This window comes from Furipterus horrens, unplaced genomic scaffold (genome assembly GCF_987537825.1).
Source record: "Furipterus horrens unplaced genomic scaffold, mFurHor1.1.pri manual_scaffold_15, whole genome shotgun sequence".
Taxonomy (NCBI): Eukaryota; Metazoa; Chordata; class Mammalia; order Chiroptera; family Furipteridae; genus Furipterus; species Furipterus horrens.
Window position 1 is genome coordinate 21,883,647 of NW_028327185.1, and position 27,930 is coordinate 21,911,576.

Here is a 27,930-nt window from a genome sequence, read left to right on the forward strand (position 1 = left end):
GCGTCTACGTTTGTAGAAGGACCACCTGCAGAGTGGTCAGTGACAATCAGTGGGAGACAGGGGTCTGGGACACAGATGTTAAGAAAACCGACGGTGTGTGCCGGCCAGGTGGCTCATTTGGTTAGTGTCATCCTGTACACTGAAAGGCTGCCAGTTTGATTCCTGGTCAGGGCACATACCTAGGTTGTGGGTTCAGTCCCCAATCAGGGCACGTATGGGAGGCAACCAATCAGTTTCTCTCTCTCATTGCCTTCCCCTCTCTCTCAAATCAATAAACACGTCCTCAGGTGAGGATTAAAAAAAAAACGCCCATTGATGCTGTGGGTTGTTTCCTTTTTCTAAAAAAATGTATTGATTGATTTGAGAGAGAGAGAGAGACAGAGACAAATGGGGGTGGCGGGGGGAGGAAGAGAAACACGAATTTGCTGTTCCACGCACTTATGCACTCACTGGTGCTTCTTGTATGTGCCCTGTCAATGGGGTCGAGCCTGCAACCTTGGTGAACAGAGACGACACATTAACCAACTGAGCTAGCTGGTCGGGGTGGTTGTTTCCTTTTTAATAGGATGGAAAAGCAGGAACTAGAGACCTTCCAGAACTGCTTTCTCCAGGGAAGGAGGTGAAAATTTTACCCATGTATTTCAGTTGGTCAAAGTGGTCTTATCTGATGCTGAATTACTGGGAATGGGGGATTCTTGGGTACGGTTTTTCAATAACTTATCCACTAAAAGGTATTAACTTGATGTATTTAAAGTGGGGGACTGATGTTTAAATATTTAAACCCTTAAATCTCTACTTATTTTTAATTGGCACATTTATTATTTGGCTACAAAAATGTCTGTTTTCTTTGCCAATAATGAAAATGAAAAGAAAAAGTGAAATCGACGCAATGAGGAAAACCAAGGGACAGACCAGACTGACTCCCCATGATCGTGGCTGGGCAGGAATGGGCAGGGATGGAAAGGGCTCCTTAAAGCTATGTGCATGCGGGTCCCCACGGGGTGTTCCAGAAAAGGATGTGCTTTATTGCAGACGAGTCAGAGGATGGTACAGAAGAACTTCTTCTCCCGGAATGGGTTTTCTGACGCAGGCACAGGGATGATGAGAGGGTCCTCCCGGACGTGGGCCTCACAGTACGCCAGGAGGTCCGCAGCTGCCTGGGACACCTGTGGGGACACAGCACAGGCTCAGGGTGAGGGGCCAGTGTCCATGTGGAGAGCGGACAAGCCCGAGGACAGGCTGTGCTGTGTGCATGGCCAACGGCAAGGCCATGTGCAGCCTGGGGACAGACTTTGTGCAAACCCGGGGAGACAGCTGCCTCTGAGGAAGGAATCACTGCTCCAGATGGCAGGTCACCCCCTGGAGGAACAGGAGCCAGGAGGAAGGTCGGGACATCCCTGTTTTCCTCTCTGTTGAGTGATGAGTGGAGGCTCCGGGTCAGCAGCCCACAACCCCTCTGCTAAACCATTTCTAGATGAATGAAGCAGAGGGATGGCCCTGGCCAAGCCAGTGTGATTGCACCTTTTTATTATTATTAACTGTCTTATTGTAATCCACTCTCATGACCCACACAGTACAATGCATATCAGAAGCACAAGTTATACATAACACAGACAGATAAGCTACGCAGTGCAGGCACATGGGGTTTAACTCACAATGGCTGCTCCCCTGCCCGGAAAGCTCCTTCCCCTCTGTCTTCCTTCCAGGCTGATCTGAGGCCAGCGTGGCACCTGTGCAGGGATGCAGCCCCCGAGCTGAAGTGCAGGGCCCAGAGGAGGAGCAGGGTGGGAGAGGGCAGGGAGCGGAGGAGTGTTCCCTAACAGGCAGGTGACATTACCGGCTCGCTGTCCCAGTGGGCTGTGTCACAGGCCTGGGCAGCCGATGGGCTGTGCAGGAGACAGCTCGCCGAAGAGCAGTTCCCCACCCAGCACTTCGGGGTCACAGGCGGGATACAACAGTGCATCTAACGTCTAAGTCTTCCCCACAGTGACGAGCACGCTCCACAAATGAATGAAACAACGTACAAGTCTTCAATACACACCAGCCACACACAGTCCCTCTAGGTTCTTTAAGTGGGCCCATCTTCCAAAATTTTACAGAAATTCTTCTGATTCCCAGCAGCTGGACTTCCACAAATAACTGTAGTAGAGCTATGGAATGGAGTTTTCCTTCAAATAAAACCCCTACAAGTTGAGCTGATGAATCAACCTAAACCCTGACAAAGTCTGCATTTGTCGGGAGTGTGGAATGGAGTAAGGGGTACAATGGACATCAGACTTCCAGTTCCCTCTGTGCCCCCAAGCTGGCTGTGTGATGCTGGGTAAGTAACTCCACCCCTCTGAGCACCAGTTTCCTCATCTGTAAAATTCAGGAGAGTGAGAGATCTCTAGGGTCCCTTTGACACTGAAAGGCTGCAATGTTACCTCCCATTGCCCCATGGGCAGCATTTTAGATTCCAAGTAAATGGTGTTGGGTGGAGTGTGTGTTTGACATCTGTAGTGGCTGACAGGGAGCCCCCGCGGGCACCTCCCAGGGCGGGACAGGCCTGCAGGGGGCAGAGGTGTGCCCCTGAGGCCCACGCAGCTGCAGCAGGTACACAGGAGAAGGTGGCGGGGGACACAGTGAGAGCAGCAGCGTGTGGGTGGGAGCCGGAGGCTGAGCCCTGTGTGCGGCACGCTTGCTGCCGCCTTCTGAACAAACCCAGCGCTGTCCCGATGGCCTTAGTCACGGCCTCCCCCCTCTCAGCTACAGGTTCTTGTTGTGCTTCCTCCATGGCCAGCAGGTTTGGATGACAGCTGAATTCACCTAGCGCACCGGCGGTGGCTGCCCAGGCCAGCAGACATGACAGGCTGCTGGTGCCAGAGCCTCACCTTCCTCCTCTGAGGCCTGCTGGTCCCTGACTTCAGCGAGCTCTTCCAGATGCTTCCACAGGAGAGTCTCACCTGCCCAACATCCCCTCTAAGTTTTCACTGTCCCCATCTATTCCATTTTTTTGATGTGCTTCCGTTTACTCTGTATTCTCTAGAAACCTCATTATGTCATCCAGGAAGTATTTATTGAGAGGATATGGAGGAAAGAATAGGGCAAGGTTTTTGCCCTCCAGAAGGTCTAAATGAGAAGACTTAGTGTTGTAAAGTTACTACAACAATTGGCATTTTCACATACAGAACAGCTGCACACCACTGTGGGTCCATGACGGGCAAGGAGACAGGGGTGTCTGATGGCCCCATCCAGTCCCGCATGGTGGCAATCACCTTAGTAAACTTGTGCCCTTTATCCAGAGGTGAGTTCCCACACTCTGAGCCCCCAAAATGCAATTTCCTGGCTAAAAGTGGGCCTCTTGCTGCAGCTGACCCACATTACACAGGGACAGCGGCATACAACCATTAACACAAATAATGGCTGACAGTCACTGAGTGTTATGACATGCCGGGCGCCGTGCTAACTGCATCATCATGTGAACCACCTCACTCAACTCTTCCAAGGAGCACTCTTAAAGTCACTTTCCAGATGAGGAAACTGAGGCACAAAAGTTACAGAACTTGCCCAAGGCACATATCCAGGAGAGAAAGCAAGACTCTGAAGGTAAGTAGTCTGGCCACAGAATCTATGTTCCTGCGGCACCTGACTAATTGATCATGAAAACCAGAACTGCCATGCGCTGGAATGTTCTCGCCTGCTGGACCGGCACACTCTGTCCTTATATACCTGCTCCCTGGGAACTCACTTGACCAGAAGACAAGTCTTGCACCTAAAGTTTCTCAGGTTATTCCATTTAGTCTGTCCAAGGAAACCCTAACACGTAAATCTCCTCAGCTGGGATCCGCTTCCTCCCCCCATTCCCAGGCCAATGTCACCTCCAAGACTCCCCTCCCACTAGCTGCAACCCACACGCTATTAAAGCATCTAAATAAGGAGCTCATCAGACGGAGGTGGCTCTAATGCACGGCAGCCCACGTGAGCTAACTAGAACCCGAGCCAGAGGCACTGCCTGCCCTGGGACCTGAGAAAGTGAAGCAGAGAGCAACCAATCACAAGCAGCCACCTGGGCTTCCCTAAATAAGGCGACCGCTTAGGTATAACTAAGGAAGTAATGTCTCTGCTTTGTTTCCACCTCTCTGTAAAAACCTTGCCCCAGCTCACATGAGTGGGGCACTTCTGACTGTTTTGTGCTGCCTGATTCAACCAATGTATGCTCAAGTAAACTTAATTTTTTAAAATTTTTATAATTATATTTTATTGATTATGCTATTGCAGTTGTCCTGATTTTCTCCCTTTGCCCCCCTCCACTCAGCACTCCCAACTCCCTTAGGCAATTGTTCGTGTCCATGGGTCATGTGTATAGGTTCTTTGGCGGCTCCTTTCCTACGCTGTACTTTACATCCCCACCGCTATTCTGTAACTACCTACTTATACTTCTTAATCCCCTCACCTCCTCACCCTTTCCCCCACACCCCCCTCCCACCTGGCAACCATCAAAACGCTTCCTGTATCCATGATTCTGTCTTTCTTCTTCCTGTTTGCTTAGTTTGTTTTGTAGATTTAATTATTGATAGATATGTATTTTTTCCATTTTATTGTTCATATTTTTTTATCTTTTTCTTATTTAAGTCCCTTGAACATTTTGTATAATAATGGTTTGGTGATGATGAACTTTAGTTTTTTCTTTTCTGGGAAACTCTTTATCTGCCCTTCCATTCTAAATGATAGCTTTGCTGGATAGAACAGTCTTGGCTGTAGGTCCCTGCTTTTCATCACTTAGAATATTTCTTGCCCATTCCTTTCAGCCTGCCAAGTTTCTTTTGAGAAATCAGCTGACAGTCTTATGGGAACTCCCCTGTAGGTAACTAACTTATTCTTTCTTGCTGCAGTTGACATTCTCTCTTTATCTTTAACCTCTGGCATTATAATTATGATGTGTCTTGGAGTGGGTCTCATTGCATCCACCCTCTTTGGGACTCTGTGCTTTCTGGACCTGCATGTTTATTTCCTTCACCAAATTAAGAAAGTTTTCCCTCATTATTTTTTCAAATAGATTTCTGATTTCTTGCTCTTTCTTTCTCCTTCTGGCACCCCTATGATGTGAAGGTTGGACCTCTTGAAGGTGTCCAGAGGCTGCTTATACTATCTTCATTTTTTAAAAATTCTTTTTCCTTCTTGTTCTGATTGGTTGCTTTTTGCTTCCTTATGTCCCATATTGTTGATTTGATTCTCACCTTCATCCACTATACTGTTGTTTCCCTGTAACTTGTTCTTTATTTCAATTAGTGAATCCTTTGTTTCTGACTGGGTTTTTTTAATGCTGCTGAGGTCCTCACCAAGTTCACTGAGCATCCTTATAACCAGTGTTTTGAACTCTGCATTTGATAAATTGCTTATCTCCATTTTGTTTAAATCTTTTTCTGGAGGGTTTTTTTTTGTTGTTGTTGTTCTTTTTTGTTTGTTTTTCCTTCCTTTTTCTGGAGTTTTGATCCGTTCTTTCATTTGGGTCAAGTTTCTTTGTCTCCTTGTTTTGGCAGCCTCCCTGTGATTATTTCTATGTATTAGGTAGAGCTGCTTTGACTCCTTGTCTTAGTATTGTGGCCTTATATAGTAGATGTTCTGTAGGGTTCAGTGGCACAGCCTCCCCTATTACCCAAGCTGGGTACTTGAGGTGCACCGTTCGTGTGGGCTGAGTGCATCCTCCTCATGTAGTTGAGTTTTGGTTGCTGTTAGCAGGTCAATGGGAAGGATTTACCCAGACCAGCCAGCTGCAAAGACTGACTGTGACCACTGACCATCAACCTCCAACCTCCATAGAGGATCAGCTGTGCAGGGGCAGGGTGAGGGTGCTCCGACATGGTCTGTAGCTGTCCACCGGATGCATAGGCTCTGGGGTTCCCTGGTGGTGCAGGCCAAGGTCAGTCCCCACCTGTGTTCTGCCCAGGACACCCTACCTGAGCTATAAAACAGTCTTAGATGGCTGTTACTTGTGCTGGGCTTAGAGATTCCCAGGCAAAGTCAAGCTGTGAATCTAGGCTGGCTGCTGCTAGTGCCAGGGCTGGGGCTCATTGAGGCCACCTGTTGCTTGTTTGGGAGGATTTAGGATGTTGTGCAACTTAAGCAAAGACCAGCCATTCACATGGAAAAGCAGCCTGCGTGGGCTGGTAAGTTGGGTGGGGCAGAGCCTCTAGGGATCTCCAAGTCCAGTCAAAGAGTCTTAGCCAGGTTGATGGAGTCTCAGATATGGCACCAGCTTCCTGGTTCTTTGGGGGGAAGGTTCAGAAAAGGGACAATGGCTTCTTCTTGCCCTGATGCCAGACACTTCAGTTCCTCCTCATATACCACTAGTGCCTTTCAAGCTGCCACCCCAGTGCTGGAGCTCAGAGGGAGTGAGTCTGAGCAGGTGAGTCCATGTCTGGGATCTTTAATTGGAATTGCTTAGGGTTCCAACAGTTTCTTCCACCGTCTCAGTCCCCACTGGTTTTTGCAGCCAGAAGTTGTGGGGACTTACCGTCCTGGCACTGGAATGCTGGGCTGGGGCAGCCTGTTGTGGGGATTTTCTGTCACCTCCAAAGGTAATACTACTGTACCCAATGCCACAGTTTCTCTTTCAAGAAAAGCAACTGTTCTTAGATTGCCTCCTGTTGTTTTAGGATCACAGACCCATTTGCTTAGTTATAACCACACTCACAGTGGAGTCCTGTATAACAAAATTGAATACGAAATGAGGTCACACATGTTCAGTTTAAAAGTCACTTCCATGCAATATTGATTTCCTAGATGTAATCAGATTATTGAGACATCATAAAGGATGATCTAAAACCAAAGAAGCCAACTTGCAACAAAGGAATCAAGGGAGCTTTTTTTTTTATTCCTCACTTGAGGACTTGTTCTTTTTCATTGCTTTTAAAGAGAGAGGACAGGAGAGAGAGAAACATTGATGCTAGAGAGAAGCATCAATTGGCTGCCTCTCAGATGTGCCCAGACCAGGGATCATACATGCCTGAACCAGAGATAGGACCCATAAGCTGGGTGTGTGCCCTGACTGGGAATCAAACCCACAAGCCTTCATTTACGGGATGACACTCCAACCAACTGAACCACACCAGGCAGAGTCAGGAAGCTTTTTCTTAGCCTTCAGCCCTCTTATTTTATAGTGTCTCTGTAACTTGAAGTATCTTGCATAACCCCTGAAGTTTGCTGGACAGTGATATGAACAGATAGATACTTGTAGTGAGCATCTTCATGTGCCTTACAATGAAAGGCGACCTCCTGACACATGCTTGGTGTCCAGGCACAAATTCATCTAAACCTACTCATAGGTTCAGTGGGAGGGTTTTCTGAATCAGCCCTAGATTGACTTTTATGGTTGGAAGTTTCCTTCAACATATATCAAATATGGGTTGTAGACAATGCCAAATTCTGTAAACAGCTGCCATCTTTGAAGAAACTAGATGATCTACATCGAAAAGAAAAGTTTAGTTCGGCTGGAAATACAAAACTCCCTTTTCTCACCAAGCCTCAAGTGTGCGTTACCCAAAGTCCTCTGTTCCAAACTGCCCAAGGCATCCCTGCCTCCTCTCCTTACTACTGAACTGATAAGAGTTCCAAGAAAACAGATGTTGACAAGAACTGGCAAGAATACACAAGGTGGCAGACCAGATGGATATTACACTCACCTCCTCCCAGGACCAAACTGGAATGACAACTAAAACATAGACTTATCAACCTGAAAAACCAACCGAAGGAGAGCTGAACAGAAGTCTTACAACCAAGGATTTACAGAAGAAGCCACATTGAGACTGGTAGGAAGGGTGGAGATGTGTAAAGGGCTGGCCCTGCTCTGACCGGGGTGTGGCTGTTTTTCTGGAAGGATATCTCAGCTGCAAAGTTTCCCCTTAGGAGTGTGGGGTCTCAGCTCAACACTGGGGTCCTCATCCCAGAGCAGCAGAGCTGGGAAGAGTCACCCACATAATATCTGGCTGTGAAAATCAGTGTGAATTGTCCGTTAGGGAGAGACAGCAGTCTCCTGGAGACATAGGCACCCTCATAAAGGGCTAATGCACAAAACTGCGTTTGCAGCCACTCACCCAGAGCTCTGACAGAGAGGGAAGAGTGGACTGGAGTTGAGTTGTGTGAGAAGAGACTGAGGTTTGTGGCTCTGGGGAGAGAGCTGAAGGGACAGCCACAAGGATCCCTGTGCTGAGTCCCTTTCCAATGCCTCAGATGCCATCATTCTTGAGTGGAGCTCTTCCCTCCACATGGCATTCGCCTCAGGGAAAGCAATCACCCCACCATGAGGCACATTTACAACCTGCTGAGGAGTCAGCTGCTTGGACCAGGGTGTAGATGTCTGGGCAAACTCAGGGAATGTCAGTGACTGAGTGGTACAGCTTTGGGGTGGGGGCCATTCCACCCACTTTCCCATGAACCTTACTGATGCCTCCCCCTCACAAAACATCCTGTAGTTCCACCCTCTGGGCTCCAGGTGGCCCCACACTCTTGACTCCTGGTGGCCTTGTGCTGCCAAGGTCTGGACAGAATCCGGAAAGACAATGCAGCAGAAAACACCAAACAGAGCATCAAACAGAAAAAAAAAATTAAAAATGAAGAGAGTTGCCCTGGTTGAGTGCCTAAGTTGGGTGGATTGTCATCCTGTACACCAAAGGGTTGTAGGTTTGATTCTCAGTCAGGGCACATACCTGAGTTGTGGGTTTGATTCCTGGTTGGGGTGTGTAAGGAGGCAACAGAGCGATATTTTTCTCTCACATTGATTATTCTTTCTATCTTACATCTCTTCTCCTTTCTCTCAAATCAATAAAACCTGTCCTCAGGTGAGGATTAAAAAAATGATGATAGTTTAACGGACCCTTGAAACAACACAAAGTGTAACAACCTCTGCATCATAGGGGTGACAGAAAGAGAAGAGAGAGAACAAGGGATCAAGAACATATTTGAAGAAAAAATGACTGAAAACTTTCCTGACCCAGCAAAAGAAAAGGACACACAAGTCCAAGAAGTGCAGAGAGTCCTAAATAAGATGAACCCAAACAGATGCACACCAAGACACATCATAATTAAAATGGCAAAGGTTAAAGACAAAGAGAGAATCTTAAAAGCAGCAAGAGAAAAGCAGTTAGTTACCTACAAAGGAGCTCGCAAAAGACTATCAGCTGAGTTCTCAACAGAAACATTTCAGGCAAAAAGAAATTTGGCATGAAATATTCAAAGACCTACAACCAAGACTACTTTACACAGCAAGAGTATCATTTAAAGTTGAAGGATAGCAAGATGGAGGCATAGGCAAACACACTTCCCTTCCTTCCACAACCATAAGAAGGATTACATTTACCTCAAAACAAAAAACAAGAACTACCAGAAAATCGAATGGCATAGAAGTCCAACAAACAAAGATATAAAGACGTAATATTCATCCAGATGAGTAGGAGGGGTGGTGCCAGAGAGCTGGGGCAGAGAGGCAAGGCAGTGGCTGCAGCTGGCTGGCAGAAAGAGCAGTCACACATTATAAAAGCTGTGAGGGACACCTGGGGAGCAATCCCAGTCCTGGACCAGACTGTGCAGCTCATGATTCCTGCACAGGGAAAATAAAGTCTCATTGCTTCTGAAAACCATTGGGGACTGGGGTGGCAGAAGAAACTTTCAGTCTCTCAGGAGAGTTCATTTAGAGGGCCCCCATAGACCCAGAACATATGTAAACCCACCCACTCTGGGAATCATCACCAGAACAAGAGCTAGAGGGGTGCCAGTCACATACAGGAAGTAGGTGAAGTGATGGGAAAAGAGCAAGTGCCAAGCAATTGGCATTGTTCCCTCTCTGACCCCTCCCCCACATACAGCGCCACAGGTGGTGAAATGGGTCACCCAGCACTGACAAATAACTAAGGCTCTGCCCCTTACAAAGTAACAGGTGCAGCAGGTCTCGATAATACACAGAGGCAAACACAGGAAGCTGTCAAGTTGAGGAGACAGAGAAGTATGGCCCAAAAGAGGGAGAAGATCAAGGCTCCAGAGGGAGAATTGGGCGAAAAGGAGATAGCCAACCTAACAGACACAGAATTCAAAACACTGGTGATAACAATGCTCACAGAAATGATTGAGTATGGCAAATGAATAAGGGAAGAGGCGAAGGCTATACTAAATGAAATGAAGAAAAGTCCACATGAGATCAATGGTGAAGAGAAGGAAGCTGGGGTTAAAATCAATGATTTTGAACATAAGGAATAAATAAATAGTAACAGTCAACCAGTACAGAATGAAGAAACAAGAATTGAAAAAAACAAGGACAGGATTAGGAACCTCTGTGACAACTTTAAATGTACCAACATCCAAATCATAGTAGTGCCAGAAGGAGAAGAGGAAGAGCAAGAAATTGAAAACTTAGTTGAAAAATAATGCAGGAAAACTTCCCTAATTTGGTGAAGGAAACAGATATACAAGTCCAGGAAGCACAGAGAGTCCCAAACAAACTAGACCCACAGAGGACCACACCAAGACACATCATAATTAAAAGCCAAAGGTTAAACACAAAGAATCTTAAAAGAGGCAAGAGAAAAGTAGAGTTATCTACAAAGGAGTTCCCATAGAACTGTCAGCTGATTTCTCAAAAGAAACTTTGCAGGCAAGAAAGGGACTGGCAAGAAGTATTCAAAATGATAAAAAGCAAGGACCTATAACCAAGATTACTCTATCCAGTAAAGCTATCATTTAGAATAGAAGGGCAGATAAAGTGCTTCCTAGACAAGGAAAAGCTAAAGGAGTTCATCATCACCAAGTCATTATTAAAGGGACTTATTTAAAAAAAAGATCAAAACTATGAACATTAAAATGGAAATAAATGAACAATTATCAACAACTGAATCTAAAAAATCAAACTATGCAAACAAGAAGAACAGGAGGAAAATAATAAGTACAGAGAGCATTTGGAGGTTTACCAGCTGGGAGGGTGTAAGGGGAGATGGGGGAAAAGGTGCAGGTATCAAGAAGCATAATTGGTAGGTACAAAACAGACATAGCATTACAGCCTACCTAAGGAAACAAGGAAAAAACCTCAAACAATCTACCTTTATACTTGAGGAAATTGGAAAAAAAAAATAAGCAAAGCCTAAAGTGACGGGAAGAAATGAAATTATAAAGATCAGAGCAGAAATAAATGAAACAGTGTGTAAAGAAACAGTAAAAACGATCAATGAAACCAAGAGCTGGTTCTTTGAAAAGGTAAACATGATTAACAAACCTTTAATCAAACTCATGAAGAAAAAGAGGAACCAAATAAATACAATCAGAAATAAAAGAGAAGTAACAACTGACTCCACAGAAATACAAATGATTGTAAGAAAATATTATAAACAACTAAATGTCAACAAATTGGACAATCAGGAAGGAATGGATAAATTCCTAGAAACATACAATCTTCCCAAATTGAATCAAGAAGAATCAGAGAATCTGAATAGCCAGTTTACTAATAGTGAAATTGAAGCAGTAATCAAAAAACTCCCAACATTGCCCTGGCTGGTATGGCTCAGTTGGTTGGAGCATAGTCCTGTAACCAAAAGGTTGAGGGTTGGATTCCTAGTCAGGGCACATACCTAGGTTGTGGGTTTGATCCCCTGTCTGGGTGAGTACAATCCCCAGTCTTGGCAGACAGAATCCCCAGTCCAGGCATGTACAGGAGGCAACCAACCAATGCTTCTCTCTTGCATCAGTGCTTCTCTCCCCCCACCCCTTCCTCTCTTTCTAAAAAAAACAGTGAAAGAATGTCCTCAGGTAGGGATTAAAAACACATATGGATGGACTGAATGGCTTCACAGGTGACTCTTACCAAACATTCAAAGAAGAACTAACACCCATCCTTCTCAAACTATTCCAAAAAATTCAAGAGGAGGGAAGACTCCTAAGCTCGTTTTATGAGGCCAGCATTATATCCTAATTCCAAAACCAGATAAGGACACTATAAAGAAAGAAAATTATAGGCCAATATCCCTGATGAACATAGATGCTGAAATACTCAACAAAATATTAGCAAACTGCATCTAGCAATACATTAACAAGATCACACACCATGATCAAGTGGGCTCTATTCTGGGGATGCAAGGCTGATATAATATTTGTAAATCAATAAACACGATACACCAGACAAACAAAATAAAGGATTAAAAATCACCTTATCATAATAATAGATGCAGAAAAAGCATCTGATAAAATCCAGCACCCATTTATGATAAAAGACCCTCAGCAACATGCAAATAGAGGAATCATACCTCAACATAATAAAGACCACATATGACAAACCTATAGCCAACATCATACTCAATGGGCAAAAGCTAAAAGCTTTTCCCTTAAGATCAAGAACAAGATACAGATGTCCGCTTTCACCACTTTTATTCAACATAGCACTGGAGGGCCTAGCTATAGCAATCAGACAAGAAGTAATAAAAGGCACCCTGAATAGAATGCATGAAGAAAAAATGGTCATTATTTGCAGATGACATGACATTGTACATAGAAAATCCTAAAGACTCCACTAAAAAGCTACTAGAAATAGTAAATGAGTTCAGCAAAATAGCAGGGTACAAAATTAATATTCAGAAAGCGGTGGCATTTCTATACACCACGAATAAACTATGAGAAAGAGAAGCAAAGAAAACAATGCCATTTACTATTACAACAAAAAAAATAAGGTACCTAGGAATAAATTTATCCAAGGAGGTAAAAGACTTGTACTTGGAAAACTATAGGACATTAAAGAAAGAAACTGAAGAAGGTACAAATAAGTAGAAGCATATACTGTCTTCATGGACTGGAAGAATTAACATCATTAAAATGTCCATACTATCCAAAGGAATCTGTAGATTCAACACAATCCCTATTAAAATACCAATGGGATATTTCACAGATCTAGAACAAATGCTCCAAAAATTTATATGGAACCAAAAAGGATCCCAAATGGCCTCAGCAATCTTGAGAAAGAAGAATAAAGTTGGAGGGATCACAATATATAATATCAAACTACACTACAAGTCCATTGTAATCACAATAGCCTGGGACTGGACTAAGAACAGGCACATAGACCAATGGAACAGAATAGAGATCACAGAAATCAACCCAGACCCATATAGTCAATTAATATTTGACAAAGGAGGCAACAGCATACAATGAAGTAAAGACAGTCTCTTTAATAAATGGTGTGGGGAAATTTAACAGGTACATGCAAAAAAATCAAACTAGACCAACTTACACTATGCACAAGAATAAACTCAAAATGGAGAAAAAACAAATATAAGAAGTGAAACCATAAAAATCCTAGAAGAAAACATAGGCAGTAAAATCTCAGACATCTCTCATGGCAATATGTTTGCTGATATGTCTCCTAGGGCAAGGGAAACAAAGAAAAAGTGAACAAATAGGACTACATCACACTAAAAAGCTTCTGCACAGCAAAGGAAGCCATCAACAAAATGAAAAGACAACTCACTGAATGGGAGAACGAATTCTTCAGTGATACATCTGGTAAGGGGTTAATTTCCAAAATATATAAAGAACTTATATAACTTCACACCAGGAAGACAATCCAATTAAAAAATGGGCAAACGACCTGAATAGATACCTTTAAAGAGAACAAACAGATGGCACATAGACATGTTAAAAAATGCTCAACATCACTAATCATCAGAGAGATGCAAATTAAAACCACAGTGAGGTATCATCTCACACCTGCCACAATGGCCATCATCAATAAATCAACAAACAACAAGTACTGGTGAGGATGTGGAGAAAAGGGAACCCTTGTGTACTGTTGGCGGGAATGCAGACTGCTTCAACCACTAAGGAATACAATATAGAGATTCCTCAAAAAATTAGAAGTGGAACTTCCCTTTGGCCCAGCAATTCCACTTCTGGGAATATGTCCTAAGGGACCCAAAACACTAATTCAAAAGAATATATGCAAGCCCTGGCTGCTGTGGCTCAGTGGATTGAGCGCCGGCCTGCAAGCCGTGTCGCTGGTTCGATTCCCAGTCAGGGCACATGACTAGGTTGCACGTCAGGTCCCCAGTTGGGGCCGCGAGTAAGAGGCAACCACACAGTGATGTTTCTCTCCCTCTCAGTGATGTTTCTCTCTCTCTCTTTCTCCTTTCCCTGGTCTCTAAAAATAAATAAACAAAACAAATAAATTTTTTAAAAAATAGAATATATGCACCTCTATGTTCATTCAAGCATTATTTACAATAGCCAAGATCTGGAAGCAACCCTAGTCCCCATCAGTAGATGAGTGGGCAAAAATGCTGTGGTACATTTACAAAATGGAATACTATGCAGGCACAAAAAATAAGAAAATCTTACCTTTTGTGACAGCATGGATGGGTCTGGAGAGCATTATGCTAAGTGAAATAAACCGGTCAGAGAAAGACAAGTATTATATGATTTCACTTACATATGGAATCTAATGAACAAAATAAATGAACAAACAAAATAGAAACAGACTCACAGACACAGAAAACAGACTGACAGCTGCTAGAGGGGAGGGGAGTTGGGGGATGCATGAAAAGAATGAAGGAATTAAACAAACAAACAAAAAACCTGTCACGGACACAGACTACATATGGTCATCACCAGAGGGAAAGGGAAATGTGGGGGGTGCAGAAGCAGGTAATGGGGGAATAAATAGCAATGGAAGGAGACTAGGCTTGGGGTGGTGAACACACAATACAATATACCAATGATTTATTGTAGAATTGTATTCCTGGAACCTATATAATTTTATTAACTAATGTCACCCTAATAAAGTCAATAAAAATTTAAAAGAAAAGGAAAGAAAAAAGAAAAGAACCGGCAGTTTGGGAGCAACTGTGGAATTTTACCATCACATTTCAGAGGAAAGGAAGTGATTAAAACAGCCCAAGTTAGCACATAATCCCGGTAGTTGCACTGTAATTACAAGCTTCAATGATAGGAGAAAATGTTGCAATTACTACTGTCACACTCCATGACAAGACAGATGACATAATTACTATTCTGGTGGTGAAGCCCACTGCATTTATCCTTCGCGTCTAAAGCAGAGCACCTCATACCTATTTCTCAGCAAGCCCGGTCTCTTTAACAATACTTGGAATCAATTACAAGCATCTTTTGATGTCTCTACCTGCTCCTCCCTCCATCCCAAGAAAGCAAAGCAGGATTATAGGGGCAAAGAGGGCCAGGATGCAGCACCCGGGGGTTGGAATCTCTGACGAGGTCAAACCAGGTGCTCACTCCAACAGAAGAAATCCTCTGCTGGCCACCCCCAGTGAAGCTCCAGGACGGAATAGGTCTGTGCCTCACCTCTAAGTTCTGGGCAAACCCTGCATGGGGAATCCTTGGAACTGTCTTTCTTTCTTTTAACATTGGGAAGTAGAGATCAACACACCGTCCCTAGGGCAATCACTAGATACTCCTCATATTATGAGGCCATGTACTGAATGTGTCGCCCCCAATTCCTATGTTGAAGCCTCAGTCTCCAGTGTGACAGTGTTGGGGGGCCTTTGGGAACTGATTAGGGCATGAAGATGATGCCCTCATGAATGCGATTAGTGCCCTTATAGAAAGAGAGAGCAGAGAGGCTCTGGCTCCATCCCAGCCACGTGAGGTCACAGAAGAAGGCAGCAGCCAACCATGAACTAGGACGGGGGCTCTCACCAGAGCCTGGCTGTGCTGGCACCCTGGTCCCTGACTTTCCAGACCCGGAACTGGGAGAAAAGAATTTCTATTGTTCAAGTCACATAGTCCACGGTGTGAGAGCAGCAGGCGCTGATGAAGATGGCTTCCAGTGATCCCAGCAACAACTTCGCGTTGATCCAGATAGATACTGGCAATTCTCAACAGCTGGTTAATGGGGAGAGGCTTCTGTTCACCCAGTGGGTCCTCGGCCACAGACAGCATCCAGTTGCAAGTGGGGATATGTGTGAATAAATGAGTATTCTAACAGAGAGTCCCTCTCTGAATTCTAAAGTCAAGTGTCCACAATAATGGATTCTCTACTGTTTACTGTCACCAGCATAAAGGTTTTTTTCACATCAAAAGTTGATTGCAGCCAAAATTCCGTCATTGTACAAGGTCACCAAAAGTAATTTACTTGGTGATAGAAGCTCATGAGTCATTCCAGAGGTTTCTGGGACTTAGTTGCAGGTGAAAGATAAACATTACGAGTAGGATCTGGCTCTACAGGTATCTGGAAAGCCAGTGGCATCTCTAGAGAGGAAGCACAGGGCTGTGAGTCAGGAAACGATGTCCCTGGCTGAGCTGCCCTCAGTGCTAATGCGCTGGGTCACTCAGGATGAGCCATGGCTGCTGGCCTGTGGCTAAGTGACTTCATAGGTACAGTTATATACATGTCATGTCGGTGTGTCATTATTCATTTGGCTACTCTCTGGCAAGGCTGAAAGGACAACTGAGAAACAGAAAGAGGAAGTTTCTCAGGAATTATCAGGGCAATAGGATGCCCACAGTGCCCCCAACCAAACACCCCCTCAAGGTGGAGGAGCCCTTTTTGCTTTTCAAACGCACCTTCGATTGAATTCAAAGACTTTTTTCCTTTTATCTGACACCTGTTCTAGAATTGTTCATTCATATCCCCTTTTGAGTTTATTCCTAAATTTGATTGTAGAAAGTTATCATCTGAATCATTTGATTTCTAAAGGATGAACATTTCTGGTAGAAGGTGCAAAAAAGAAAGGAAGAGTTAAACTGAATTGTAAATTAGCGAAAGTCGGAGCTAGGAGGGATGGCCACGGAGTTCAACCAGGCATACTGGATGGCAGATCTATATGCACTGCCTCTGGGCTTCTGGCTGGGTCAAATGATAGAATTTATATTTATTTTCTTCTAGAAATGCCATTCTTTCTACCTTAATGTCACTAATCATCTTAATTACATCCCTTCCCTGGACTTCACCAGTCACCTATTAGAACATGATCACCTCCCCGGTGTTGCTCTTGTACACACCCCAACCAGGGACCGAACCTGCAACCCAGGAGTGTGTCCTGACCGGAAATTGAACCCGAGACCTTTAGGTTTATGGGATGACACTCCAATCAATTGAGCTACACCAGCCATGGCTCAGGCTGACATTTTATTCCCCACCATTGCCACCATTAATTTCACTGCATATGGTCAAAGAATGTGGCATTGAGTGCTGCTTACAGAAAAGTGTTCTACGTAGTTTCTGGGTAAAATTATATATACATATAGCCACATACATATACTAGATAAAAGACAAGTAAGCATATATTCATAAATGAAATTAATAATGTTGGTCTAATACATATATATTAATTTTATTTATGAATACATGCTTACTTGCCTTTTGTCTAGTTTAACCAACAAGGACTGGAAAAGACATACTAGACTTAACCAACTTGTCAATTTTTTTCCGACATTTCTTCATATTTTGCATTGTGTATTTTTTATATCATTGGATCATACAGCAAGTCTATGTTTGGCTTTCTAGAAACTGTCAAACAGCCTTTGAAAGTGGTTGTACCATTTTGCATTTCCATCAACAATGAACAGGAGTTCCTGTTGCTTCACATCCTCGCCAACATTTTTGGATATTTTGGATTTTTACCATTTCATTAGGTGCACAGTGGTAGCTCAAGTGTTGTTTTAACTTGTAATTCTCTAGTGATATATGATGTCAAACATCTTTTCATATGCTTCTTTCCATTTGTATGTTCTTTGGTGAGGCATCTGTTCAGATCTTTTGCCTTTTTTTAAAAAATGGTATTGTTTTCTTATTGTTGAATTTTAAACATTCTTTGTTCATTTTGAATATCATACCTTCAGCAAATATGTGTTTGCAAAGATTTTCTCCCAGTCTGTGACTTGTCTTTTCACACCCTTAACAGTGTCTTTCACAGAAAAGTTTTAAATTTGAATGAAGTCTAGATCATCCATTTTTTCCTTCGTGGATTGTGATTTCAGTGTTATACCTAAAACTCAGGCCCTGGCTGGTTTAGCTCAGTGGATTGAGCGTCGGCCTGCGAGCTAAGTGTCGCTGGTTCGATCTTCCAGTCAGGGTACATCAGAGAAGGAAAACTCTGACTCCAAAAAACCTCCGCTGCCTTGCAGCATACCTCTTCAGGGGAAAGGCTAAGGGAGTAAACCCTGACAGAAAATCCGGAGCCGGAGTCCCTAAGGCGGTTTGACATTGTAGTCAACACCGGCAACTCCTGCGGCGCACCTGAAGCCAAGCTGTATTGACTCCGTCTTTCCCTTGGACCCTTCAGCTGCGAAGAGAGGGGGGGTCTGCTGCATGGGCAACAGCAGACCCTCCATATCACCCTGCCCAGGCTCTGTAGCTTCAGCGTCATCGCAAGATGTCGATTCAACACGGGAGGAGACAGATACGATGTCACTCCCGAGTCGGACTGCACAGCCATTCTCGGCGGTGCAGATAGACTCTTAAGAAGCTACACCATCGTCTCTCGAGACGGACGGCTGCCGACGACGACCTAAAACTCATCACCAAACCCACGTTCACCTGGATTTTCTCCTGCATTATCTTCTAGAAGATTTACAGTTTTGCCTTTTACATTTAGATCTATGATTTATTTTGAGTTAATTTTTGTGAAGGGTGTAAAGTATGTGTCTAAATTCATTTTTTTCGTATGTGGATGTCCAGCTCTTCCAGGACCATTTGTTGAAAAGACGATCCTTTCTCCATTGTTTTGTCCTTGCCCCTTTGTCAAAGATCAGTTAATTATTTTTAGTGGGTCTATTTTGGGGCTATCTATTCTGTTCCATTGACCTGTCTATTCATTTGCCAATATCACTTTGTTTTGATTACTGTAGCTTTCTAGTAAGTCTTGAAGTCAAGTAGAGTCAGTCTTCCAACTTTGTCTTCTCTTTCAATATTGTGTTGGCTATTGTGGTTTTTTTGTCTCTTCATATAAACTTAAGAATCAGTTTGTCAATATCAACAAGATAACTTGCTGGGGTTTTGATTGGGATTGTGTCGAATCTATAGATCAAGTTGGGAAGAATCAACACCTTACTGATATTGAGTCTTTCTACCCACAAACATGGAATATCTCTTCATTTATTTAGATCTTCTTTGATTTCGTTCATGGATTTTGTAGTCTTTCACATATAGATATTATATATTACTTTCATCCTGAGTGCCTTTATTTTAGTTTAGTGTCTAATGCAAAATATATTTTGTTTTTAAAAATAAATTTGAGAGTCCAAATTAGTTGTTTGACTTAGTACTTATTAAGATAGATATATTTGGTGTTGCCTCTGTTTTTGTTTTTTTATTTCCTTTTTTATTTTTATAGTCTCTTTTCTTTTCTAGTTTATGGTTTCCTTTTATGTGGAAAACTAACTGTAACATAAAATATGCAAGAAACTCTTAGTAAGCAATAAGAAAAGGTATGTACCACAGTAGCAAACTGGGCTAAGGGTAGGAACAGGCAATTCACAGAAGAAAAATTTAACATATGAAATTAGTTTAACCACAATGAGTCAGTGAAATACATCTTAAAATAATGACATATCAGCGATCAAGAAAAGGTGTGGCATAAAGGTAAGAGTGAAGGGTCAGGAGCCAGACTCCCTGGTCCCTTATCCCTGTGCCGCCGCAACCTTCCAGCTGCCTGGTCTTGGCAAGTTACTGAATCACTACAGACCTCAGTTTCCTCTCCTGTCAAGTGGGAGTATTAGTAGCAGCTACTCACAGAACTGTTATGAGAATTGAGCACATTTAATATAAAGTTTTCAGAACAGCAGATAGTAAGCACTCAATAAATATTGCTCGCTCTTATTTCTATTATTATTACCTATTTCTGTTAAATTGAAATGGCTCAAAGAATGGCCCTGGGAAGAGTTTGGGGAACAGACACTTCACATTACTCATGAGAGTATAAACTGGTATCACTTTCATAAGAGAAATTTGATATTGATTGAAATACTTCAGAATATGATACATCCTTTGAACAAGCAATTTTCAATCTGTAGAAATTCATACTGTGCAAATTTTATCTATCAATGTGTTCACGGCAGTACTTAAAGAAAATAATACCGAAAAATTGGAAATAATGAAAATGTTCAAGGATAGGAGACCAGTTAAATAAATTATTGTGCAATACATCATATGTGGAGTAAAGAGATATTAAAAAATGACATTTTAGGAGAGTATTTACTAACCTGGATGTATAATCACAATATACTTCTCAATGACAAATCAGTTTACAAAAAGTAACAAATGTACATTGTAACCACAATTTTATAATAAGAAAGACAGGTAAACAGCTAGATGGAAGAACATGAAAATGCACTGGTTACAGATCATTTAAATTTTCTTTTCATACTTTTCTATGTTTTCCAGAGTTGTCTAAAATAAGCACTATTTTTATGAACAGAGAAATAGCATTATTCTCAAAACCAGAATGAAAGCCCCACAGACCCATGTTCTCACAGTCTCATTGCAAGCGGCTGGCTATGCCGCCTCCCCCTCTGAGGAGCGGTGAGTGGGCTGCATGCGTTCGTGTGTAACGAGCTGTCCCATGCACACGGTTTGAAAAAGAGATCTATATGGAGCAAGTACAGTATATGTAAGACGTACCTTGAACCCTTGTAAACTCGACTTTTGGGTCCTTGTGTATCCCGTCTAAAATGCTTTTTGGCCATGTATTCTCTTTTCTTTGGAGTGCCAAAGTATAATACCTCAGTGTCAAAAAGTAAATGGAGTATTCTTTTTTTTCATAAAGCTATTTCCCTTTTTCAAACTGTTTCCTCCAAATTTTTCTTCACTTTGATGGAGACGTGAGAACTGCCATAATTTGTCCTGACGTCCCATCTTGTCTTGGTGCCACTGCCTGCCAGCACCAGCCCCCTTCCCAATGCCTCCCAGGCTTTCCCCTTCGGCACATGCCCTCTGCTCCCGCATGGATGTTGGCAGTCCGCAGAGTGCAGGCTGATACAGAACAGCTCCACCTATCAGTCACCAAGCAGCAAATAAAGCCCACGCTGACACCAGCCCACTAATGGCAGCCCCTTTACGGACTCATGGATGGCCAGCACATCCCACAGATGGTCAGGAAGCGGGCTGGCCAGTTCTCCCGGCAGGCCAGGCAGCTGTTTCCAGATCCCTGGCTGAGAGCTACTGGTTTGCTTACGGTGTCCGTCCCTGCCCAGAGCACACATGGGATTGGCCTAATGCCAGTAGTGGCAGGTCCTCCAAAAGCTGAACATAGATTTCCCACGGGACCCAGCTATTGCACTCCTGGGCTGCACCCCGGAGAACTGAAAGCAGGGGCTCAAACGCTTGCACACCTGTGTTCACAGCAGCACCATTCACAACAGCTGGAAGTTGAAAACAAGCCATTGTCCAGCAACAGATAAACAGATAAATAAAATGTGCGGTGTCTATACAATGGAATATCATTCAGCCACAAGAAGGAGTGAAATTCTGACACAACCTGAATGAATCTTGAATACACACATCAAGTGAAACAAAGCAGACACGAAAGGACAAATACTGAGAGATTCCAGGTCCCACTTATATGAACGAGGCACCTACAACAGGCAACTTCCTCAAGACAGAGAGCACAACAATGGCTGCCGAGGCCTGGGAAGGGGACCGAGGGGCTTGTGTTTAATGAGAAGAGTTTGTCTGGAACAATGAACAAGTTCTGGACGTGGACCGTGGTGATGGCCGCACAGGATCGCATCGCCGTGTCCCTTCCTTGACTCCTCCGTGGTCGTGTCCCTTTCTGGGCATGACTCCTGCCCCCTGGGACAGTGAGCCCCCTGGAGCCCCAGGGGAAGGCAGGGACTGCTATGGCGGCAGGAGCTGGCTCTCTGGCCATACCTGGAGCCTGAGGGGAGGTCTCGGTGAGGGAGCCTCCAGGAGAGACCGCCACTCTGCCAACAGGGGCTTCAGGAGCTGCCCACCGCCCCGTGGATTCTGTCTTTTTGAATCCCAGGTGCCTGGGCCAGCCCCTGGTTTTGTGTCCACAGACCACAGAAACAATGGACTTGGGTAGGGCTCCCATCCCAAGGAACCTAAACAGCATTTCAGAGCCTCCTGCCCACTTTGAAGCGCACCTGGAGAAGAGGTGGCTTCATCTTGCCTCCACCCTCCCATCAGGAAGGACCCTCCGCTCACCCTCGAGATGACCAGGCTGGAGGTGGCCAGCGCCTTCCTGCACTTTCCCCTAAGGAACAGTGGACAAGCACCGTGCGTGGCTCGAAGCTTCACTCCCAAAGCACCCCTGTCACCATCCAGCCCGCTGTCTAACCTCAAAGGCACTGGATTGGGCAGGAACACCGTGACTGATGTCATGGCCGAACTCTCTCTCGCCAATTAGCATGACCACAGAGCTAAACAGCTTACTTCTAGGGGCTTCTCACTGAGTCCGTGCACACTGTGCGTCAGTCACCTGGACCCGTGGGCACGCTCAGCCGCCAGGCTCGGCTGGATGCCCTGCCGGGTGACCTTGGACACGGAGGAGGACGGCCGTGGGCGGGGCGCGGGCCGAGGGGGCGGTCGGCAGCGCTTACCTTCACCCGGTCCATGCCCGCCTCCATCTTGAGCTGCTCCACGGCCTTGCGGGCCTGCGAGATGCTGGCGGTGCTGTTGTTGGACACGCCCTCCTTCATCCCGCGGCCCTGCAACAGCCGAGGACACGGGGTTGCGGCGCCGCTTCCCCAAAGCCGAGGCAGCGCCTGCCTCAGCGCCGCCCGCCTGTCACGTACCACGGGTCCCTCCAGCCAGAGCTGCGGAACTCACGTCCTGGGGCAACAAAAGGAGGGCCCCACGGCTGTGACGAGGCCCTTGTTTGCAAAGTCTCTCAGTCCGGGGAGAGGGGGTAGCTGGTCACAGACAGTCCAGTCCTCTGCTGCCCCCACGTCTGTAAGTAATACCATGACATTTGTATAGTTTGACACTTAGTACCGTAATAAGTCATTCATTCCCCCAGCAGCCCAGGAAGCTGGCAGAACACACAGTTTCCTCCGCTCCACCTCCAGGAGGAGGACCAGCTGAGCATCCCGCTGAGCTGAGCTCTCCTCCATGTCCCTGTCCAGGTGGGGGTGGGGCCCCAGCACCTGGGAGTGAGACACAGGGACCCTCATCTGTCTCATCCTCTCTGTTAGCCCGTCCATCCCCTCATCCTCACCCCCGTGTCCCCTCCAGACCACGTCCAGGTGCAGGCATCGCTCGCTGACCGCAGCCTTGTACCGCCCCCCTTCAGCCTGGAAGTGCCATGTCCCTCCATGCTGTCACCCCAATTACAGCCTTTCCAAGCCCTGGTCACCTCCCCAGGATCGAGCACTGCCATTACAAGCTGTCTTCTTGCCTTTGTTCCTACAACCTGACACCATGTCATCCAACTCCGTCCCCACTCCACTGCCACTGAAGAGACACTAAGTGTGGCAGGAGAAATGCCCAGTGCTGGGGCTGGTGTCATCCGACAGTCACAGACCACCCTTAGCGCGTCCTCAAAGTGGCCAGGTCATCACCCCCATGTCCAGGCACTCCCTTTTCCTCCTGACGGGCTCAGTCTTCAGTTGCCACTGTTTCTCACCACCTCTGTCCTTGCTTCCACCAGAGAGACGGCCACTCAGGCAGAAGCTCCTCAGCCCCTGGTCCTGCCTCACCTGGTGCCCACTGCATCCCCACCCCCACTCAGTGCAGCGGCCAGTCCCCTGCACCAGGACCTGCTGCCGACCACCCACCGCTGCTCCCAACCAGTGTTCCAGCTGCAGGGCCACCTGCCACTGCAGGGGCTGAAATGCCACCCTCTCACCACCTGCCACCCTGCAGCAGGGCCAGAGCGTGGGAGCTTGTTCTCACCAACAGGGGACACAGGGAAGCGTGCAGGGGACTTGCAGGAAAGGGTTTCTCCCTAGTGGAGGCATGTGAGGAGAGACTCTGGCCTCGGCTGCCTGATTGAGCCTGGTCATACTGACCTCTGGGGACTGACCCAGGGCAAGGTGAGGACACTCACGAGACACTGACCCAGAGTCCTGCTTGGGGTGGATCATGGACACTCTGCTTCTCCCTGAGAGTCTACATTTCTCACAACTGGGCCACGCTGTGGGTCAGGTGCAGCTGGAAGCACTCTCCCCTAGAGCTCATTCTTTTTTTTTTAAAGTATATTTTATTATGTTGTTACAGTTGTCCCAACTTCTTTTCCCTTTGCTCCCTCCAGCTATCCCACCCCCCTTAGTTCATGTTCATGGGTTGTGCATATAAGTTCTTTGGCTTCACCCTTTCCTATCTTATTCTTAATTTCCCGTTGTCTATTTTGTACCAATCAATTATGCTTCTTAATCCCTGCACCATTTCCCCCTTTCTCTCCCTTCTCCCTCCCAGCTGACAAACCTCCAAATGACTCCCACACCTATGATTCTGTTTCTATTCTCGTTTTCTTAGTTGGATTTTGTTTTTATTTTTTAGATTCAGTTGTTGATAGTTCTGAGTTTGTTGTCATTTTAATGTTCAGAGTTTTAATCCTCTTTTTCTTAAATAAATCCCTTTAATATTTCATATAATAATGGCTTGGTGATGATGAACTCCTTTAGCTTTACCTTATCTGGGGAACACTTTATCTGCCCTTCCATTCTAAATGATAGCTTTGCTGGATAGAGTAATCTTGGTTGTAGGTCCTTGCTTTTCATCACATAGAATGCTTTTTGCCAGTCCCTTCTTGCCTGCAACGTTTCTTTTGAGAAGTCAGCTGAGAGTCTTATATTTACCACTTTGCAGGTAACTCTCTGCTTTTCTCTTGCTGCTTTTAAGATTCTCTCTTTTTCTTTAAACTTTGGCATATAATTATGATGTGTGCTGATGTGGTCCTCTTTGGGTCCAGCTTGCTTGGGACTCCCTATGCTTCCTGGACTTGCATGTCTATTTCCTTTGCCACATTTGATGAGTTTTCCTTCATTATTTTTTCACTTAAGCTTTCAATTTCTTGCTCTTCCTCTTCTCCTTCTGGCACCCTTATGATTCCGATGTTGGCATGTTTAAATTTTTCCCAGAGATTCCTAAGCTTCTCCTCATATTTTGCAATTCTTATTTCTTCATTCTGTACTGATTGACTGCTTATTTCTTCCTTATATTCCAAATTGTTGGCTTCCTTCCCCTCACCATTGGTTTCATGTGGATTTTCCTATGTCTCACTTAGCATCGCCTTCACTTCTTCCCTTATGCATTTGTCATGTTTAATCTGTCTTCAAGTCTGTGAGCATCTTTATCACCAGTGTTTTGAACTCTGCATTTGTTCGGTTGGCTGTCTCCTGATCGCTTAGTTCTATCACTGGAAACTTGATCTGTTCCCTCTTTTGGGTCATGCTTCTCTGTCTCCCCAACTTGACAGGCTCCCATGTTTTTTTGCCTCTGTGTCTTAGGCAGAGCTGTCGCACCTGTTAGATTGTAAGGGGCGGAGCCTTAGGTACTCATCAGTGTGGACTGACCAGTTTCACCATGTTGTGATGCTGTATTTGGGGGAGGGGTCTGAGAGGGAACAATGCCACTTGCTCAGTGCTCATCTCTTTTCCAGGCACTTCTCTGGCTTCCCATATGGGACTGGCACCCCTCTAGTTGTTGCCCTGACTGTTGTTCTCAGAGTAGGTGGGTCGGAAGATGTTCTAGGACTGTGGGGGTCCTGTTTATTGGACTTCCATGCAGCTCGATTTTCTGGAACTTCTGGTTGTCTTTAGTTTTGAGATAGGCCTCCATCTTGGCCTGAAGTTGATAATCCAGAGCTCATTCTTCATATGGGGAGACTGTCCTCTCCTGATGGCTCTGCTCCCTCACCCCGCTTTCTCTGTGACATCTTTGCTCCTGGTGCCTTCTCCTCAGCACATTTAGATCTTTTCTATCACCTTAAAACAACCACCATGAACAAAGCAGAAGGCCCTCTGGCCCCCAATTCCACTCCCCCCCAGGAAGGAGGTTGGGAGGTAATAAGGGGTGCCCGTGACAGAGCCCCTAAGGAAGTAACCGAGGTGACGTGGAGCATCCAATGGGAGGCAGGTCTGGGACAGGGCACAAAGGACCCGCCCCATCTTGCCCACAACCCTGCTCGCTGCTCCTCAGCATGCTGGCCCATTTACAGATGTGACTCTTGTGGACGGCAGTGACTGTATGCTGTGTCACATATGTGCATGCTCTCTCTCCATGTGTATGGTTTCCCAGAGCACACGTGCTGGGACCCAGCCTGTGACTCACAGAGCTGGGAATCTGCATGTCAAGCCCCCAGGGTGATTCCAGCAGGTACCAGGGGTGGAGACCCACATGGCTGGGATTCCCTCGTGTCACCAAATCACCTTGGACTTGGAGGACTCTCAAGATCAGTCCTTTTTGACTTCTCCTGGGGACCTTGATGACAGACTCATTCTGACGGAGGGGCTCAAGTCTGGCCCTGTGGCTGCATTTCTAACTGGCCCCAGCTATTGCTGGTCCATGGCCCCCATTTCAAGCAGTCAGGTTCCAAAGCACTGAATGTTACATCTGGAAGGGAACTTGGAGGCCAGGCCCAATCAATCCCCTTGCTTTCCAAGCGCAGAAATGTGTTCAGGGAGGTTCAGTCACTGAAGTCCCCACTGTGCCTCCTGGCCTGGCTGTCCCTCCTCGCCCAGTGCAGCCTTTGGGGCAGAAGCAGGATTTTACCCCTACACTTGGTCCACCCTGCTCTCCTAGGACAGACCCACCCTGAATTGGGAGTGAGGTGGCAGGGGACCCTTGTCCCCCAGTGTATGGAAGGTCGCCCAGTGAGATAGCTGGCAGGAGAGTAGGAAATGGATTTGCCAACTGGAGCTAAAGACAACCAAGTCTTTTAAAGATATGACCCCACGGGAAGGTCCCTAAGCCCCCGACAACCAGGCAGGTACCTCTTGGTTCCACCTGATGAAGACCTCTGCCCTCTGGGGCCGTCCAGACGCCACACTCCTACGTGAACTGGTAAATGTCTCCCTCCATACACACGTGTGAGTATCTGCACCCCACCTTGTCCCAAGACGAACAATAGGGGTGGGGAAAAAGCAGAGATGGAACGGAGCTCTCTGTTCACCCTGGCTACCACAGGACAGCTCACTGACTCACGGGCTTTTAGAAGACGAGGCAGAAGGTAAGTGAGCCACCTGCTGGGGAGGATGGGATCTGTCACCACCAGGGGGCATTCTGAGTCACTCATACACAGACAGGTCCCACAGGAGGTTCTGACAGGCTGTACCCGGTGCACAACTCAGTGAGCAGTCAGGGCAGCCTGCGGGGTGGGGCCGCCCCCAGGACTGCTGATCTGACTTGGCTCAGGACGCAGTGTTTAGAATTTCTGGATGGGTGGACCCATTGTGCCTTTCAGCCACTCTCCCTGACAGGACTCATCTCCACGAGCTGTTGATAAGTCTCGTCTGGCAGGGACCACTGGCTGTCTCCCTGGGAGATGCCTGAGGGACTGATACTGCCAGTGAGCACAGACTCTCACCCTCCACCGGCCTGAAGGGACCAACCAGCTTAGATGGAAGGGTGAGGTGGGTGTTGGTTGACCTCCCCTTGGAACAGGGAACAGCTCTTCTGCTCAGGGGGGCACAGAGCTTGGTTCCCAGCTGAGGCCCCACCCCCACCAAGGTGGCTTGTTTCCCCTCCCTTGCTGCCCCAATGAGGGGGACACCCACTCACCCAGGGATAGTGTGATGTTTCACGAGGGCCCCACCTGCTCTGAGGGAGGGAGGGGGAGGGTGCAGTGGGTGCCAGGCCACAGGGAAGGCTCCTGAGGCCCAGTCTCCCCCCAGGCCCTCACATTACTGCTGGAAAGGCACCTGCTCTCCAGAGAGAGCCGCTGTGACACAGAATTTGTCTCTTCCTTACCTGCTGAAAGGCAGCACAGTGACACACCTGGGCAGGGGGCAGGCTGGTGGCAGCAGCAGCTGACAGTCGTCAGAAGAGAGGCT

At 46.0% G+C, this 27,930-nt stretch overlaps 1 protein-coding gene across 1 annotated transcript; it reads right to left on the reverse strand.

The window, feature by feature from the left end:
* Window positions 1-395: 395 nt before the first annotated feature.
* On the reverse strand, window positions 396-27,906 carry GNG4 (G protein subunit gamma 4). Its single transcript, XM_090263181.1, has 3 exons — window positions 27,848-27,906; window positions 22,537-22,644; window positions 396-1,166 (listed from the first exon to the last, which is right to left on the reverse strand). Exons 2-3 carry the CDS (start codon window positions 22,633-22,635, stop codon window positions 1,038-1,040), a joined length of 228 nt encoding a protein of 75 aa, XP_090119307.1. The 5' UTR covers window positions 22,636-22,644; window positions 27,848-27,906; the 3' UTR covers window positions 396-1,037.
* Between the last annotated feature and the right edge of the window lie 24 nt (window positions 27,907-27,930).